General features: G+C 38.8%; 1 protein-coding gene across 4 annotated transcripts in view; it reads right to left on the reverse strand.

The window, feature by feature from the left end:
• PDE1A (phosphodiesterase 1A) overlaps window positions 1-19,461 on the reverse strand; it is a 289,140-nt gene that overhangs the window by 102,777 nt on the left and 166,902 nt on the right. For all 4 annotated transcript variants that reach the window (XM_075933755.2, XM_089779787.1, XM_025183938.3 and 1 more), the window contains exon 2: window positions 4,712-4,825. In XM_075933755.2, coding sequence (XP_075789870.1) covers window positions 4,712-4,825 — 114 coding nt within the window. The remainder of the gene's footprint in view (window positions 1-4,711; window positions 4,826-19,461) is intronic.

The raw sequence follows: 19,461 nt of genomic DNA on the forward strand, positions 1-19,461 counted from the left end.
AGTAAAAATCTTTTAAAAAAGAAAAAAATGTCTTCCACATTCTCAAATGGTACAGCATAGCATAGAGCTACATAGAACCAGACAGAAGGAAAACAAGAGAACTTGAAAGATTCCCTCTTACTATATTAAATAGCTTTGTTCTAAATCCCAGTTTCAATATGTGTTGCATTCTATAAATAAACCAACATTGTTCTGGCAATTTTAACGTACAGTAATATACTTCCAACTTTTCTATGCAGTACCAGTCTGCTCCTCTGACTTCAATGAAGTATTATGAACAAATATGAATAGCAATAGCGCCTTGAGTCATGCCATAGCAGGCTGTGTTCATCCAAAATACCCCATTTTGTTTTCACGTGTTGATTCTGCTTGGAAAGAGTTGGCTGGGTTTTGCTGGCAGGTGTAGCAGGTATCTTATCACCTTATTTGGATATGAAAAAAGTGTGGCTCCATCAGAGGTGGTGTGGGATAAGCAGTCTGGAGGAAGGGACACTGAGAACAGTGAAGCCTGGGTCAAAAGTTTGGATTGAACCTTATGGGATTTATCTTGCAATGTGTAACACACAGGAGGAATATTGGACATGCACAGTTCTGCTGATTTCAGTTGTGCTCTGTGTAGGAGCTGCAGGTTGGCTGCACAATATATATTTGCAGGATCAGGGGCTAAACTATTTCATTGTAAGTTTTCTGTTAATAAACCAAAAGCTAGGAAGGGAGAGAGTTTGGACTCAACACAGTGTGCCTGAGAACAAGCTGATAAATGTATCTGCTGACAAATAGCTACTAAGAAAATCAGTGCTAATTAAAGAACCCTCTGCTGAAGACCTTAAGTAAGCCAATCTTTTGTTGAAGTCATTTTGAGTTCTGCATTATTAGGAAAAGGATATTCAGGCTTAAAATATCTGGGACTAAATGCTTTTAGAGCGCTACAAGAAAGTGACATTAACCCATCCTTTTATGATCTAGGCTATTATTTCAAATCTACTAATAGATCAAATTAATTAACTGAAAATTCTCATTGGAGAAACCCGACGTGGGACAAAGCACCCGCTTTCCTCTTGAATGTGTAATAACTGTGGCCACACAGAATAGTTTCTTCCTTCTTCATCACTGGATCTTAATATTTTATCATTCCTACCAAAAGGCAGATTTCTTCCTCCCAGGGACTGGAGAGAATCTGTCTATAGATTATCTCCCAAAACTTTATAGTGAGGATTTGAAACAGAACTTACCACTAAGACTGATTGAAATGCAATTACCTTTTCTACATTACCCATGGTAGAAAGCTATGTGAAAGAGCTAATATTATTATGAATACATTATAATGAAGCTATCAGTTCCCTGTGCTGAACAAAAGCACTTTTAATTTCAAAACTGATTTGAGTGGTGCAAAATTAGGACTTTAAAATGCACCAGAGAAACTATTTTATACATTTACAAATGTGAACTGATTCACACACACACAGACACACACACTCTGTCTCTCTCTCTCTCTCTCTCTGGGAAGCCCTTTGCTCTCCCCTTGATACAGAAAATGAAATTGAACACGATAGTCAAAGTAAAAATAAAAGCGTATCACATGCAATAAGTAAACAAACAACCAATCGTGAAAAGTAAATTTCTTTTTTAAAAATTATTTATTTAAATTATTATTTAAACATACCGTTAGGAACATAGTTAAATAGCTCTGTTATATGTATGTGTTTGTATAGAATATAAAATTCTGGCAGGACCACTTTACAGCTGAGCATACATATTTAAAAGAAAATGTTGCCAGAACATGGTGGGTTTGTGAACTGAGGCTAGCACTAATTTTGAGAATAAAAATTATCAGTAGATTTAAAAAAAAGAAAGATCTCAGGTTTCTTTCAATTTAATGCTCTGAAAAATTAAGTTACCCCACAGAGAATTGGTTTAAGAATGAATGTTGTTTTGCATAAGATCAGAGAAGAGGGAAAGATCTTTTATTCAAAGATTTAGCTATAGTTCTTGAGCATATTTTCATAGTCGTGGGACATAAAACTAGTCTTGTTAGGGAAGTAGCCTGCAGGGGATGGGAATTTTCCAAACCAATGTGAAATTACATATGTTTCTTCTTATGTGGGCAGTCAAGACCAACTCATTTGAGGATTTGCTCACACTAAATGTAACACCTGATCCCACCACAGAATATATTTGTGTGGCATGTTATTCTGTTGTTTGCATGAAATTCTACCTGCTGGTCCTCCATCATGTACACTTAAACCTGCTCTGTGATATCCTTCTGCACCAAGCCATAAAACCATGGATACTTTATTATAATGGCTCTGTTCATATCCGCACAGTTCATCCCATGTTCGAGTGGTGCCAAAGATCAAACTGTGTACATAGGCATGGCACTTCTACTCAGAACTGAGTTAGGAATGGCACATCCCTCAAAGCAGAGTGTTTGGGAAGTGGATGGAGGGAATACTTTTCTCTTACCAGCAGTTTAAAGCTGTCTATGATGAAATCAATGTAACACATTCCCCATTATTTTTAATGGGAATTATAAACGTTGATTGGCCCTGTGGCCACATAAGAACCATTCATTGAACTGCATGGTGTCTTTTGTCATAAAATGGTAAAGAACTTTCTAAAAGTTCTTAGGGAAGTGAACTGTGCAGGCAATTATGAGAAAAGAATGATTACATATTAACAGGCAGTGGGCATGGTATACTGGAGAGGTTTTTTTTTTAATCTGTGCTGGGGAAAATTAGCAGCCTTGACTTGTTACAGCATCTATTATAATTAGGAAAGGCATAGCCCAAAGAGGATGTGCAGCATAGTTTTCTGAAGATTTGCTGACCTGAGGAATGCATGCACATTAAAAAATGTCATTTTTATACAATCATTGTTAAACCAGAAGCCATAAGTGGATACTCAGTTCACTTCAAGCTAGTTTCATCTGAAGAAGTGGGTTGTGCTCATGATACCATGTACATTTTTGTTAGTTTCTAAGGTGCTGCAGGACCATTCATTTTTTAATTTTAAGTTAAGTTTATTTTGGTTTAGCTTTAGTCGATTGGGGACTGATTTCCGATAAACTGAAGTAAATATCCACAATGGGATTTGTACCAGTTTAACTAAACCAGTGTAAAATGAATTCGATTGAACTGGTGTAACTTTCTCATGCAGACAACATCTAAGCCATTTGGAAGCTGAGATCGAGCCCTCTACATTAGCATCTTTGCTGATGGCCAGTAGTAGCTCTAAGGTCAGCATTTCAGGGTCCTGGGACTTGTTTAGCTCTGTATATGCTCATTACACCTCCAAGTCAGCTAAATATTTAAGCACATGCCTAATTTAAAAGTGAAATGTTCCTTAGAGCACATAGACAGAAGACAGTGAGACTCCTCATATGATTTACACTGAGCCCCATGCTTAAGCGTGTTGCAGAACTAGGGACAATCACGGCACTTGTGAAAGTGCTCCACCACATTGTGTAATGGCTGATAGGCCACTCAGTAAAGTTCTCCTGGTGGTGCAGCTTTGCATCCTTTATAGGAATCTGTACATACTAATGACACAAATAGGGGCCTGCATCAGCTGCCTTTTGCATGGCTCCTGCTGCTACAAGAGCTCAGCTGTAATATGAACTGGTGTGGATGGCACACAGACTGCGACTGAAGATCAATTGTTTTTGCAGTTATTTCATTTTCTCATTTTTCAGGGTGCGGCAAGTCCCACAACCCCCAAAGGGAGAGCCTTCAAAATTACAGATGTGCAATGCTTGGTGTGTGAAAGAAACACATTAAAGAGAAGGAAAGAGAAATATTACATGAATATTTCCATCCATCTTTTTAAATGTGGAAGCTATTCTATAAAGTTTCTTATGCTGCATGCATCATTATAGTATCTGTGCATTAAGTACATTGAGCTAAGCTAGATCCTTGAAATAATTATTAAAAGGTCAGGCATGCTTAAATTGAATAAGGAAACAGGACTAGACACATATTGGACAGCCAAACAATATTGGAGAAGCTCTGACAGACATTCTTTGAAGCAGATTCTATTTAAACATTTAAAAGGTCAACACATTGAAATATAAACCTAAGAAAACACCAGAAAGTTGCCTTAGAGTTAGTTTAACTTCAATTACACGGCAAGCACTGGAATTATTTCAAGAAGTCAAATACAGGAATATTTAGACTTTACAGCCTTATTAAAGCAAAACAATTTAAAAACAATGTAAAGTAATATTTCTAATAAAAATCAAATTTTTATATTTGTAAAATAATGGAATAAAACAAACCCTAGCTTCTTTATTATGGGGCAGATTGTGATTCTCAGACTTCTCTTCTCCATTAGTATTTCACCTAACAGCAACTTTCCGTCTTTTCAACAGGCATGTTTGTGCTGTAAAGTACCCCTCTCGGAGATGAAGAGTATCAGAATCTGGCCATTGGATTTTTAGTTACGCCCATCAATAAATTCTCCTGGCATAAGATTGTGCTTCACACATTTGCTCATTAAAGTAAATGGGAGTTGAGCAAGCTCTCTAGAAGAAGGTGACATTTGATCGCTTGAATCTTAAATTCCTTAGTTTTCTCTTAAGATCTAAGAGTCATACTCTGACTGTCCTTATGTCTTTTAATGAGCACCAGCTGATGTTAATGGGAATTAAGAATAAAGACCAATTGGTAGAAAATGAGCCCTCATCTTAAAATATTTCCACTTCCTGAGGACTTACCTGGTTTCATCAATATAAACTGCTTCCAACACAGATGCTGCATATTCAATATTCTTTTTTAAATCCACGACATTAACATCACCTTTCTCCAGTTGCTTGACCAGACATCTTAATCTGTAAAAAAAACAAAATATAAACATCACTGTATGTTCTCTGATTCATAAAACACTAGCAACTTTTTAGTAGCTGTTTTCTATTTGGAGTTTAGGAAAGAATACAGTTGTCTTCAGTGCAAGCAAGAAACTTTTTGTGTCACTGTTAAAAAGCATACTAGTACACAGTAGTTATTAGCAGGGCTTTTTTACAACTTTATGAATCTGTAGCATATTAAGATGAAATCATTTAGATAACTTTCAGTACAATCAGAGGCGCTCCTTTTTAATTACTAGCACTTTTTTTTTAAAAAAATGTGATTATACCTATGAGGGTTGTGTGTCTAATTTATACACAACTATTGATATTAGCAAGAAATTGTATTATTTCTAAAAGCTCTGCCCTTTAACTGCAGTCAGCTATCAACAAGGTGCAGTGAAATGTTAGCTTTATGTATACCTAGCTTCATTGCCTGCTTTCATTTTTATTTCCTCCTCAAATACATTTTAGCCTCAGAGTTTGCTTTTGTTATTAAACTAAAGTTAAGCTCTGTTGCTTCCATTTGTTAGAGAGGATTCATTGTTTTTGCCAAATACAAGGTGGTAACTAGACCATTAGAAAAATCCAAACATATTCCACAGTGTGGTGGGGTTTTGCTGCCGTTGTTGTTTTGATTTAGAGGACATACTAATGCATTATGAATGTGGACACGCCCAAAAGATAAATGCTTCCATTTATGTGTCCAGGGCAATCATACTGTACTACTAAGCTATTTGAGCATCACATTCCACCCTCTCCCATTGGTCAAGAAAACACAGTTTTGAACCTACTTAAGTTAACCATGTAGAGCAATAAATGTAATTCCTACCAATAACCGTTCACTGTTACATCAGGCATACAGGAAAATAGGCAAGATGCAAGGGTTGTGGTTTAATTAGGCCATAACTTTATTAACTGAGCTTTTCTGACCACTATCTGGCAATATTTTGTTCAGTGCAGGCCCAGATTCCTTCCTTAATTCTGTCCACCTATTCAGGAATGCTGCTGTCTTCTTTTCCTCTCCCTCACACATACCTGTACCCAGCGTGTTGCTGGGACTCCACCATCCTCCCCTCATATAAAGGGCAAAGGGACTTGTCTCCTAACAGTACCAGCTATCAGAGACCACATCTCTGTTCCCCAGTTTCTTTAGGGAATGCCTTCCCCTAAGTCTTTAGGGAATGCCTTCCCCTAAGACCTGTTGTGGAATGGGTACCTGCACTGGGCACCTGCCAAGTTGTGACAGCTTAAACCATTCCATCCAGCCATGTGAAAACAAACAAACACCCTGCCCCAGACAATCTGGAAATGAGGGGATGGGGATTCTTTATAAGTCCCAAAAGAGGCTACTAATGCAATGGCCACAGGAAATCACAAAACCCTGGCTTATTGCAATCCCATGCATGAGAGTAATTGATATGGGAGAGGGCTCTGTCTGACAGAATAGGCCATATGTACCCTCCACCTGGTTCACAGAGCTTAGCTGAGCTCCTCTTCTCATCCCCCAGGTCAGATGATGTCCCCCTGATAGCTCAAAAGAAAGGGCGATGAACTGTTAAAGGAGCCTTTTCTTCTGACTTGACCAGGTAAAACCTTTGAGGCTGATGGGGAAAAATGAATCTCCTGAAAACCATCCAACCCTGGGATTTACAGGTCTTTCAAAAAGACCTGTTTTTGAATATGGCAATTTATCTTCTTTCAATGCTGAAATGAACCATAGGATTATATGACATTACAAAAACATATCTTTAAAATGAAATATGCCAGGTCATTCCTTCAATATAATTTTATTAAATCCATTATTTTGACTTTTTCCAAGCTAATGTAACAGTGCAAGTTTTTGGCCAAAGAATTGGCATTTAAACTGAGAATCAGTTTTCTTAATATCTGACTCTCCCTTCAGAAATAATTTCATATTTGTGTCCCTTTTGTGAGAAAAAACAGTTATACATCCTATACCTGTGGTTCTAATGAGATAGAAAGATAAAGGTCAATTAATTAAATGCACCAATGAGCCAATATCCATTCATTGATTTTTTATTAGACCTGTGCTCCATACTATGGATCATCCTTGATTAAAATGTATGGACTTAAAATTAAAATGCTATTTGTAGCAAAACTCTTACAATATATTTAACGTATAAAGGCACCATATTGTCATCATCATGTCCCAGGACTGCACTGTGCTACAAACACAGAACAAAGAGCTTACAATTTAAGTAATCAACCAGAAAAACCAAGTCATTTTTTTCTCTATATTGTTCTGACATGAGCACAAATAGGTGCTAGTCTCAACTTCCTTACAGAAAGCAGGCCTTGGGGAGATTGTTGATAAGCAATGTTTTCGAAGGAGAAATCCTGTTCCTCTGAAATTGTCAACAGTTTTGCCACTGATGTCAGTAACAGGAGGAACAGACCAAATATTCTGCAAAGAGTGGTAGTAGAAGAGCCATCTGCATTTTTTTTAAAACTTACTTTACCAGTATTCTGAGGTTAGGTGAGGATTGTCTTGAGGGGTTGTTGATTTTTCAGCAAAAACCGTTTGGCGTGCATAAACTGTTGATTTACATCAGGTGCGGGTACCAGAATTTTTGAGGCTCATGACACAACTGAGTTTTGAATATTTCACACCAGGGTAACCACTTTGATTTTAACTCCTGACTTACACTTGTGGAAATCAGAGCAGACTCAAGCCCAAGATTAAACTGCAGCATATATACATAACGTAATACTGTGTTGCACCAAACTAGCCTTTTACATCCCTACCCCTCACTCCCATGAAAATAAATGTGACTTCACCAACACTCCAAGAAAATTAATAGCTCGATTAGATTTAAATTATTTCAGTTCCATCTACAGCTCTCTGGGTAGATCAGTCCAGGGCTATATAGAAATACATACATATTTTAATGCCCCAATGCCTTCCACCTGTTCCTGATTGGAATCTGCCTTCTTTTACATGTGCATTTTCATTCAGTGAGTGGGTGGTTTAATTTTTTTCATCTCATGTACAGATTCTAATTTAGAGTAGAAAAGCAAAAAATTAAACCTTTAAGCAATAAACCCCTAGGAGATCTATTAAGCTCTCCCAAAAGACATGAAGTCATAACTACTTTAAGCAGAATGATGTGCAGTGAGCCCACTTTAACCTTCACAGCTATGAAGGGACTTTACATAAATTAGTAATAATCAGGGCACACAGCAGACCAGATTCTGCCTGGCTATAAGCAGCTGCAGCTCCTCAGAAGCTAATAGAACTATGCCCCTCTACACAAGAGATTAATCTGAACGCCTGTATAAAGAAGAGAAAGAAGAGTCAAATAACGGATATGCAGATTGACTTGCTTATTTGTTCCAGTAAAGAATAAATATCTAGCAGCAGAAACTCATCTATTTAAATGGATGTTAGTAATCTTCAGAAACTGACTGAATGGGCTCTTACATACTGAGAGAGAATCTTCATATGCCAAACCACCAAGCACTTGTAGTTCATCAGTACGTGTTTACTCAAACATTTTAAAGAGCTCCCTGCTGTATTTTAATGAGAGCAGAGGCCACAGAGCATCAGTGCAGATATAAATATGGAGTTTTATTAAAGACTCTGAGATAGGGAACTTGAACATGAAAAATCACATTTGCCTGTTTTTATCACTATAGTTGCAAGGAACCCTTAAAATTACTCTATTCGAAACCAAATAACAAATAATGTTCTTTTGTCTGGCCTCCCTAACTTTGTGTATTTTGTGAACTTGGCAGCACTTTCCATAATGTCAATTTCAAGGTTTTTCTGATGCAAAGGTGCACTTGTCACCTAGACTAACATGGTGACGTGACTCTCATGGACTGCAGCTCTGGTCAGCTCACTGTGGTTCAGCAGAAGGGTCTTTTTCAGTAAGAGCAGCAGCAGATCTCCAGTAAGAGCAGCCAAAGGTCTCCTTTCCTTACAGTCTCCTTGGAGGTAGAGAATAACAAGAGCTGGAATAGTCCCCTTTCTTCACACACTGGAATCTTGCATACAACCAGAGAGAACGCAAAGCCTGATTGGCAGCAAATCCTCTACATCAAGGCTGGGGAATAATTAACTTTGGGTGGACCAAAAGAGAGTGGTTCTTTCCGCCACAGAGCAAGGAAGAAATGGAAACCTGGGGAGTTTCCACCCCGGATCTCAGCCAGGGGCGAAAAATTCATGGGGACCTACGTGATACAATGAGAGTGATGGTTCTTCCCTCACAGGACTTCTCAACAAGTTCATGGGAGAGTTTGAAAGGTAAGAGGCTTTACCTCAACCCTGAATGCTGCTTGCCAAAGAGACAAGCAGAAAGATACACAGAGGGAGAGAACCGGGCCTGAGCGCCTTTTGTGGTATTTCTCTCAAACCAGCCCTATAGAAAAAAATCCCTTATGATATAGAAAACTTAAAACTTCTGGGAAAAGAATTGTAAAATACAGATAGAAATCGGACTTTGTGCCAAGAAGTGAGGTTGGGGATGCAACCTGAGGGAAAGTGTAGTCTCATGTATATCCTTCACTCTAGGAAGGAAAGGGAAGGAAATCACTCAATTTAGGTGCTCTTCAAAATGTGTTTCATGGTGCCACCCCAGACAAGGTTGGCCATGAGGAGGAGGCACAAAGGGGGTAGTTACCCTAGTGCCTGGCAATTTAAAAGGGCCCTTTAAATCGCAGCTGGAGGCCCAGTGGAGTGGTCTGAGTGGTGCTGAGGGTTGGCTGGGTCAGGCATGGTGCAGTCTGGGCAGTGCTGAGAGCTGGGCTGGCTGCCTCTAGATCTGCTCCTTCCACCTACAGTCCCACTCCTTCCAGGGGTCCTGGAGCAGGGCCTCCCCAACATTGCCCAGACCCTGGCAAAGTCTGTTGCCAGTCATGGCCCCAGCCTTCCCTGCAAGAAACCTGTTCTAGCAAAAAAAAAAAAAAAAAAAAAAAAGCACAGAGAAAATACATTGAATACTGCTTCTGCTCTGCCAGTTCCTGACCAGGGCAGGAGTTAGCCTGTATAGAACAAACAGAAAAAGGGGACATCGTTTCTCTTTATTATTATTATAACTAAGCTATCATACCTGCCGCTATAGCAGCATGCTGCTATAGTGACATGAAGTGTTGGACTGAGACATCAGCATCCCATTTCAAATGAACTCTGTCTGGTGCCAAGTTCTTCCTCATAAAAATGGGGCAAAGGTTTTCTGAAAAATGAAATCCTAATGTCTATTCTGAAAGTTAAGATTAGGGAATTCAATCCAAAGGCATGCCTATAATTTAACAAGATGCTTTACGTATAGAATGACAACACGTCTAATTTGGAACTTACATTATTTTTGTGGTTTTTGGCTCTAATGCAGAAAATACATAGTAGCCAGCCAGGGGTCATGAAGGTGGGGGAGTGAGAAGATGACCACGAAGAGTTCAACAGAATGGCAAATATAATTAATGACTATGTTCTGACTGTGGGAATAACTAAAAGAGGATACAGTCAAATGCAGACATGAAAATTATCAGACCAGAAGGTGGAAAGTCTTTCAACTCGAATTAGCAAAGGAAATAATAGGGATAGTGTTCCTTTTTAGTCATCTCAATTAACTGTTCATTTGCCCACTGAACTTCACATCAGAGAAGATAACCTAGCAATTGAAGCTTCAGGAGTAAAGCCTTTTAAGCCAGAGAAGCATGGTGTGTGGGAAGAAAGAAGAGAAGCAGTGAAGACCATGAGGAGGTACACTTTAGTGGGAGCTGCCCTACACATTATGTCTGACCTAGGCATGGTTCTTGTGGGAGAACTGGCAGCTGCTACATTCTCTTAGGGTACGTTTACACAACAGTGTTATTTCAGAACACCTGACTTTATTCTGAAATAACATAGTCCACATCTGCACTACAAGCAGTTGTTTTGACATAATTTCAAAATAATGTCGAGCTGGAGGACTGCTTACTCTGACTTCTGTAACCCTCATTTTACCACAGTACCTAAGGTGTGGATTGTACTGTCAGCCTAATCACCTAGGTCTAGGAATGTCTTTGGCCCCTGCACAGAGGCATAAAGGGGAAAGAGACAGTTCTTGTTCTCCCTTCCTCCCTTGTAGAAACATAGTCAATCTGACTGCACCACATATCCTCTCTTATTAAAGATTTCCCCTTGTGTATTCCTCACATAAATGCTAGCAACTCCAGGGAAATTTAGTTTAAAAGCACAGAATCTGATTTAGGCCACAGTCCTGAAAAGTGAAACAGGTGGGCAGATCTCTGCATCCACTTGGAGCCCCACTGCAGTCAGTGCTGCTGTTTCCCTGTATTGTTTTATCCCTCCTTCCCCTTTATTTTAATTTTCTCATTCCTTCTTATTAACCTTCCTTACTACTCTCTTCCTCTTCTCCACCATCTTGCTTCTTCCTTTTCTTCCATCTTCTCACTCTTTCCTAACTATCCTGTTTCTCTCTCCCAAACATCTCAGTCTCCTTGTAACCACTGTGCCTCAATCTCTCCCTCTAGCCATACTGCATTCTACTCTTCACACTCCTCACAAAAGCTGCTGTTCCATCATTCACTTACAGCTTTCAGAGAGAGGCCTTCCCCATGGAGACCAAGCTGGATTTAGGTTTCAGATAGGAAGCCATGCTAGTCTTTTTTCAGCAAAGAAGTCCAGTGGCACCTGAAAGACTAATAAATGTATTAGCTTTTGTGAGATACAACTCACTTCTTAAAAGTTGTATCTCACAAGAGATGGATTGAGATGCTCACACACACATCTTTCCTCCATGTCCCTCCAACAGATGCCTGTTTCTCACAAAGAAAATCAGTAATTTAGAGATGCCTGCATCCTCATTTTCCACTCCCACCCCTTGGCCGTCACAGAGTATCTACCTAATGCCAAAATCATACGGTGTAATGGCTGGGATTCTCTTTTCTTCCCTCAGACAATTGCCCCTTTTGCTTCTCCCCACCCACCCGTCAAAGAGCCTGTCTGTCCCATCCCTCCTTCCATAGATAAGTGCAGCTCTTGACCACTTGTCAAAATTTTGGAGTGGCCCCACATCAAAATGTATTGCCCAGACTTTATCTATGGCAAGGGAGATTTAGGCTAGATATTAGAGGAATCTTTTCTAACGATAAAGGAAATTAAGTTCCGGAATAGGCTTCCGAAGTGCAATCCCTATTGTTGGAGGCTCTTAAGTACAAGTTAGACAAACAACTCTTCAGGGATGGTCTAGGCATAGTCCTATCACACTGAGGGGGGCTGGACTAGATGGCCTCTTAAAGTCCCATCTAGCCGATATTTCTGTGATTTAGACTCATGGCTCATATTTGTATAAGGAAGGTAGAGCTAGACAGAAGCTCTGGCTGCTGAAGGTGTGTCACAAGGCAATGTCTAAGAGATGTAGAACAGGCCAGGCAATCACAAAAGCACAAAGGATGTTTAATTAAATAATAACAAATGGCTATTGATGGCACTTTTTTTTTCTCCTGTATTAATAAGCATGGGGAGCTAATCCAGAGCAAGCAGAGCAGGATACTCCATAGGGAAAATCTGTATGTTTATAAATACCAGAACATAGTGAAGGTTAAAGAATGATTTCCCTCAACAGTGAAACTAATTAAATGGGTGAACATGGCATATGAACTGTCAGTAGATAGTTACTCAGTGTTGCATAAAAGCAAAACATCCAGGCTGTGTCTACACTGCACCCCTTTTCCGGAAAAGGGATGCAGATGAGACAAGTCGGAATTGCAAATGAAGCGGGGATTTAAATATCCCCCCCTCCATTTGCATGAACATGGCTGCCGCTTTTTTCCGGCTCAGGGCTTTGCCGGAAAAAAGCGCCAGCCTAGACGGGATCATTCGGAAAATAAAGCCTTTTCCGAAAGGTCCCTTATTCCTATTAAAATCAGGAATAAGGGACCTTTCGGAAAAGGCTTTATTTTCCGAAAGATCCCCGTCTAGACTGGCACTTTTTTCCGACAAAGCCCCGAGCCGGAAAAAAGCAGCAGCCATGTTCATGCAAATGGAGCGGGGGATATTTAATTCTCCGCTTCATTTGCAATTATGACTTGTCTCATCTGCATCCCTTTTCCGGAAAAGGGGTGCAGTGTAGACACAGCCCCACAGTTTAAGACAGAAGAATTTAAGAGTTTATGGCATAAGAACTGACAAATTTAGAACAGAGACTAAATGTTTGAGGAAACAGTAAATATGCCAACTAATTAGACTAACAACAAGTAGTTAGAACAAACCCGGCCCAAAGTGTCTAGAAACAAAGGAAACTATAAGAACAAACAGGAAATTTCCAAAAATAATTATTGTTCTAGTTGTACTGGACTTTGTTCTCCATGAAAGCTTATGATTCTATATATTTTGGTTAGTCTCTAAGGGTATGTCTACACTACCCCGCTAGTTTGAACTAGCGGGGTAATGTAGGCATACTGCAATTGCAAATGAAGCCCGGGATTTGAATGTCCCGGGCTTCATTTGCATAAGCGGGGCACCGCCATTTTTAAATACCCGCTCGTTCGAACCCCGTGCCACGCGGCTACACGCGGCACGAACTAGGTAGTTCGAACTAGGCTTCTTAGTTCAAACTACCATTACTCCTCGTGGAATGAGGAGTAATGGTAGTTCGAACTAGGAAGCCTAGTTCGAACTACCTAGTTTGTGCCGCGTGTAGCCGCGCGGCACGGGGTTCGAACGAGCGGGGATTTAAAAATGGCGGCGCCCCGCTTATGCAAATGAAGCCTGGGAAATTCAAATCCCGGGCTTCATTTGCAATTGCGGTATGTCTACATTACCCCTCTAGTTCGAACTAGCGGGGTAGTGTAGACATACCCTAAGGAAGGACCAGATCAAGGTATTCGTAGGCCCTAGGCACTCTCATAATCGTAGGCCTTTAAATTAAATTATATATAAATATATACGGGAGAAATTCCCTCTGCCTAGATGCCTAATTCTTAATTGGATGTTATACCTGTATTTTGCTTGTTGATTAAAGATAGCAAATTATTCAGTTTGATTTAGCAGCTCTCTTTTTATATTTTCAAGTCAATTATGATTTTTTTTACGGCCTACATTTTTTGTAGGCCCTAAACTTTTTTGTAGGCCGCAAGCACTATGTTTATTGTTCCTAATGGATAATCCAGCCCTCCTATAAGGTGCCACAGGACTACTCATTGTCTGTTAATAGTGTTAGTTTTCCTTAGAATTAATCGTGATTAATGGAAAGGAAATACAAGACAAGTCATTAGGCAAATGTGGACAAAAATACAGTTACCACTTTCACACTTAGGGCCTGTGAACTGCATTGCTAACAAATAAAAATAATGATAATAAAAACTAAAGCAGACCATAGTAATGAAAGAAGAAAACTGAATTATTATGAGGTCCACACAAAATAAGAGGGAGAGTGAATGCTGCATCATATAAAAGAAACTCTTGGCTAGCTTTTTGAATAACCAAGCATAATCGTCTTAGGAGGATCAGCAACCTCCTTCCAAAACTAGCAATTGCGGTCTGCAAGGATGACTCTGAAGGAGCAGGATGTCTGCAATTTGTAAATTGTATAGGCGGAGACCCTTCTTGCAGCAGATTATATTAGACTGAAGCTGGATGTTGGCTGAGAATGGTGGCTGGATAACAAGTTCAGTGCACTAATTGACAATTTACAGAAGTAAAGGGAAAATGAGCTTCATTGTTATTATTTAACACTTATACTGCAATAAGATAGTTGAGATAATCCTTGTGTGTCAAATCCTTTGAAAAATAAAACTGGTAAATTCTTGTTTGTTTAATGGAGGAAAGGCACTTCCTAATGTTTATTTAAGTGCATAATTGCATACTTATTTAGAAAATTTAATATGGAGCTACTGTCAAGAAAAGAAGTCACTCATAACTATGAAATTATGGGTATATTTAATCCCTTCAGAGGAACTTTTAAAGATGTAAAAAGGGAATAAACTATATCTTGGAACTGAAAGTCAGGGGGTAGCTATTCTGATAAGGTGAACAATGATGATTTGTTCTGTATAAGTCTCTACTAACTTTAGAAAGATTGTAATTTTCCTCAAATTATCTAGCACTCAAATTGGAAACCAATTTTACCACCTGTAGGCGACACTGGGAATAACCTGTTAAATAACATTCACAAATGACAGAACCCATGACTCACCCAATAGTTCCCCAACTTCCAAAAGCAGCAGTTATATCATTATTCAAAACATTACCACCTTGAACAAGGGGCCAGTGTTCCAACACTTATAAGAACAAACCATCCCACTTCACTAAAAATAAGATTGTTCACTTGTTTGTTTCAAACAATTCTCCCCCAAAATAAAGCCAAGATGGGTGGATCCATATCAGTTCCCAGACAGCTGCACAAAATACTTCAGGGCTGTGTCTACATTGGCACCCCTTTCCGGAAAAGGGATGCTAATGTAGACTTCGGAATTGCAAATTCCGCGGGGGATTTAAATATCCCCCGCGGCATTTGCATTTACATGGCTGCCGCTTTTTTCCAGCTTGGGGATAAGCCGGAGAAAAGCGCGAGTCTAGACGTGATTCTCTGGAAAATAAGCCCTTTTCCGGAGGATCTCTTTCAAGTAGGAATAAGAGTATGGTGCCTGTGACTGAAACACCATAAATCACAAAATATCAAACAGGGGGAGAAACTGTATAGCATATAACACTAAATACCCAGAGAGTGGACATACACACAAACCCTCAATTGCCTAAGGTCTCTAATCGCCATTGCTAAAAATAATATTGTGGCTAGAAATCTTTTTCTTTTTTTGTATTTGAACACAAAACATAATGGCCTTATATTTTTGCTGAGTGCAAAATAAATATTGCATGTTAAAAATGAAAACCAGAGATGTAGTGTATCATATAAAACTATACAAGGCCAACCCTGATAGCATGCCTGGATGAGAGACACCAAAGACAAACCAAGGAAATGGTAAGACAGTAGCTAGATGTGTCTCTTCAGTCAGTGTTTGCCTCAAAATACCATTTACAGCTCCCTAGGCTTCAGGTATGTTAGCCTGCATCTTAACGGGGCTTTTTAGTCACGATAAGCAAACAGGAAAGAAAAGCATCAATGGCAGAGACAGAGACAGAACTGAGATCTCCTTAATTTTCACTCCCCTGCCCAACTTGAAAAACACTCTTTTCTCATTGGTTATCTCACATTTTCTTTCTGTTTTGGGACAGCATCTCCCACTGCCTCCTGAAACTCTGACATGCAAGAAGGATATTTCTTAACATGTAAGAAATACCACATTTTTAAGGGTACCAAATGGGCTCTGTGGTATTATTTTTGAGGCTCTCCTGTATCTGAACATATGCTTAGGAAACATTGTGGTTGCTAAGGATTTCAAGAATCACATCTATTTCGTGGTTATTTTAAGCACCACTAGTGGTACATATTGATCTGTAATTATGATTCAGTCATTAGGAGATATATATTCAAAATGCTGTAAATTCAGCGGATGTTCTGTTTACTGAAACTACCCCATGATGGGGGATTAAAATGCAAATTTTGGCTTCTCCAGATATATAATATATATCAAAATCTATATTTTGATAGAGACAACAAAGACTGATTTTGATGCTGGGTGTAAGAAAATTGAGTAAAGTTGAACGAAATTAAATAGTTTTGTTTCACTGAGTGATTGTGAAAATTCTTTGTGTGGCTTCATTTCATATGCATTGGTCATATGAGTTTCCACAGTGCCTAATCCCATAGCATCAAGGTTTAGCATCACCCGAATCTTACTGAGCATTTGGGTTTCAAACATATACTCAGTGAAAACTTCTGAGATTTCTTTAATATTGGGCTGAAACCATGCAAACCCACAACATTTCAAATGGTTTCCATCTGAGACCACGAACTGGCCAATGTCCTACATTTTTGTGAACTTTGGCAAAATTCTGAACTAACCTGGTCCAAGTGTTTGTAATGAAAACCAGGTGAGTTTTGCCAAGTTTCAAGTTTTGTTACAAAAGTTTCTCACAGTTCTGATAAGGAACAATCAGCTCAAGATTGTTGATTTAATGATGCAAGAAGCTAATTTGATTCTTCCATGGAAATAGACTTTCCAGGCCCACGCCCAGTTGAGTGACCCTACAGATCAAATTGTTTAGTTTGTATTTAAATTGCATCTATTCAGTCCTCTGGGTATATTAAACATTTAAAACACAAAAGTTGAAACATCTCAACTTATCCATAAAAAGCAACAAGAAAAGAGCTTCCTAGACTCCTATCATCAATGCAGAGTGTGTGCAAGACACCAGATTATTATAGTATTCCAATTAACCAATAGCTGAATGCTCTATCAGCACAACATGATTTTTGCCAAGTACAATCTAGAGCACAAAGAGTTTCATTACATGCTGATGGCAAACTCTGAAAACAGCTCCCTCTCCCTGGCATCAAAGGTGTGCATTTGCTTCAGAATGGAGGAGGACATGGTCATGGACATAAATCCCATCCTACTGATCTCTAAGCCCATAGTATGAATACAATGCAGAGCACATAGGGTGAGCCAGACAACTGCTGAGAAATCCACATTTTCAGAGTTGCCTTGAATTGCTGGATTGAGCTATTAGAGTTATCATCCCTCTGGAAATTTAAGCAGCTGGTGACAACATGTGAGGACATTATGCTTGTACAATTGAACTGGCTCTTTATTAGAATAAATATTTATCAAAATGCTCAAACTGAAGCTAGTAATACACACTGACTTCCTGCTGCCTCCTCCAAAAACTCTTTCCTTCTGCAACCTATGTTCCTCCCCTCTCCAAATTCCATGCAAATTGCTACAGAAATCAACACAAATAATCTAGATGATTTCAACAAACCACAAAGAACCGCTTTATTAGATGAAGCATGAATTCTATGTGAGATGATTTATACACCAATATTAGTCCTATCTCCACCTTGTGACAGTACTCACATGCCAAATGAACACAATATGAATGTGGATCTGGGAGACCTCCTGAATTAAAAATCAGATGTTAACAACCTAGCCATATCAGCATTTCAGCACACCCTGATCTTTTTGAGAGAATATTGCTTTCATGCTACCTTAGTTAATAAGAGTCTTTCACCATTATCAAGCCAGTATTCATTGACACATGGAAAGTCAGGGGTCTCATCCAGAATCAAATCATGGATGATAGAATGGGTGAGTAATTTTGTGATGAAATATTGTTCATTGTTTTTAGGAAAGGGTCAGTTTCAAGTAATTTTTCAACTTGAACAAGTTTTGAAATGGTCAAAATGTTGTTTTCACCTTTTCTAAATATGAAACGCCAAGCTTCTGGTACAAACCAACTTTTCATTTCAATCTTTAAATGAAGTATAGTAAAACAGTTTAAAAATCAAAATGATCAGAATCAAAACAAAACATTTAAAAATCACGAAAACAAATGTTTCAATTGACTAAGGCTATTTTTTTCTTCAGATTTTTGGCTTGAGAAATTTGAGATTTCTATTTTCATCCTCATTTGGAACAGGAACATTTTCAGATACTTCAGATTTTCATGGAACACAAAACCATTCTTGCTCAGCACCAATGGATGATAAGTTACCCTCCTTAAATTAAACAAGATTAATCTAAAAGCTTAAACCCTTAAAAAGACATCATCCCAAACCCCTCTAAATAGCCTATTCAGAACCAATGAGATAGAAATTAAATGTACATTTGTCTCACATTTCTCCCCTTTGTCTTTATGTATCTAGTCTCTCCCTGCTCATCATGACAGGGACCTTAGGATTCAATCCTCCAGGACCATTCCCTTTCTCCCATTCAGTTGCCATATGCCTGCCTAATAGCCATGTAAGCAAATGAAAGACAGGCAAAGTGAAATCTGTAACGCTGACTCATAACTTGCAGATTATCTCTTTATTCACTTTCACTGTTTTTTTAAACTGGAGATATAAATGCAAATTCATCCCATGTGCAATACAACTGACATATCTGAAGTTATTACCAGTGTTTAATTTGGCCCATAACATTCCCTTATGCATACTGAACATTACAGAGGTAAGATATTGATTTTTTAAAATGGATGGAAGTTGCCAATGATGTGCAGAATAGTTATTGTTTTCATTAGAATTTAGCTAATTTCACTATTAAAAAGAAGCTGAAAATTACATGTAAAATGTGCAGCTGTCAAAAATCATGCCTGAAGATGATGAAAAACTTCTCAGGAAGGTTTCGAATCATCCCAAAGTTAATCTAATCAACACACCAAACTGCATGCATCCCTTATTCCCCATGGCCACTTTAGCAGCTTTAAAAGTTCCATTTTGGCTTCAAACAATTTTTTGATCATTGTGTTCAAAAAAAGTTATTTGAAGTAAAAGTGAAGCCTTTACATCTTCTAAAACGGCCACTTGGATTGCTTCCTCTTATCAACAAGATCCAGGAGGGCAACTCTGTGGAATGAGCATAGACTGTCAGGATTCCTGCAAAATGGATTGTATGGGGCCTGCATACCCACCATATTTTTGAGAACACCAGTACTGTAAAATTATATGTGGGTTGATGTATTGTAGAACTTCATGGTACAGTGAGCTGCTGACCCGCATTATACCATTAGCTCACATCATCTGCTATCCTTC

Source organism: Pelodiscus sinensis, chromosome 7 (assembly GCF_052426305.1).
Source record: "Pelodiscus sinensis isolate ZL-2025 chromosome 7, ASM5242630v1, whole genome shotgun sequence".
In the NCBI taxonomy this organism is placed as follows: Eukaryota; Metazoa; Chordata; order Testudines; family Trionychidae; genus Pelodiscus; species Pelodiscus sinensis.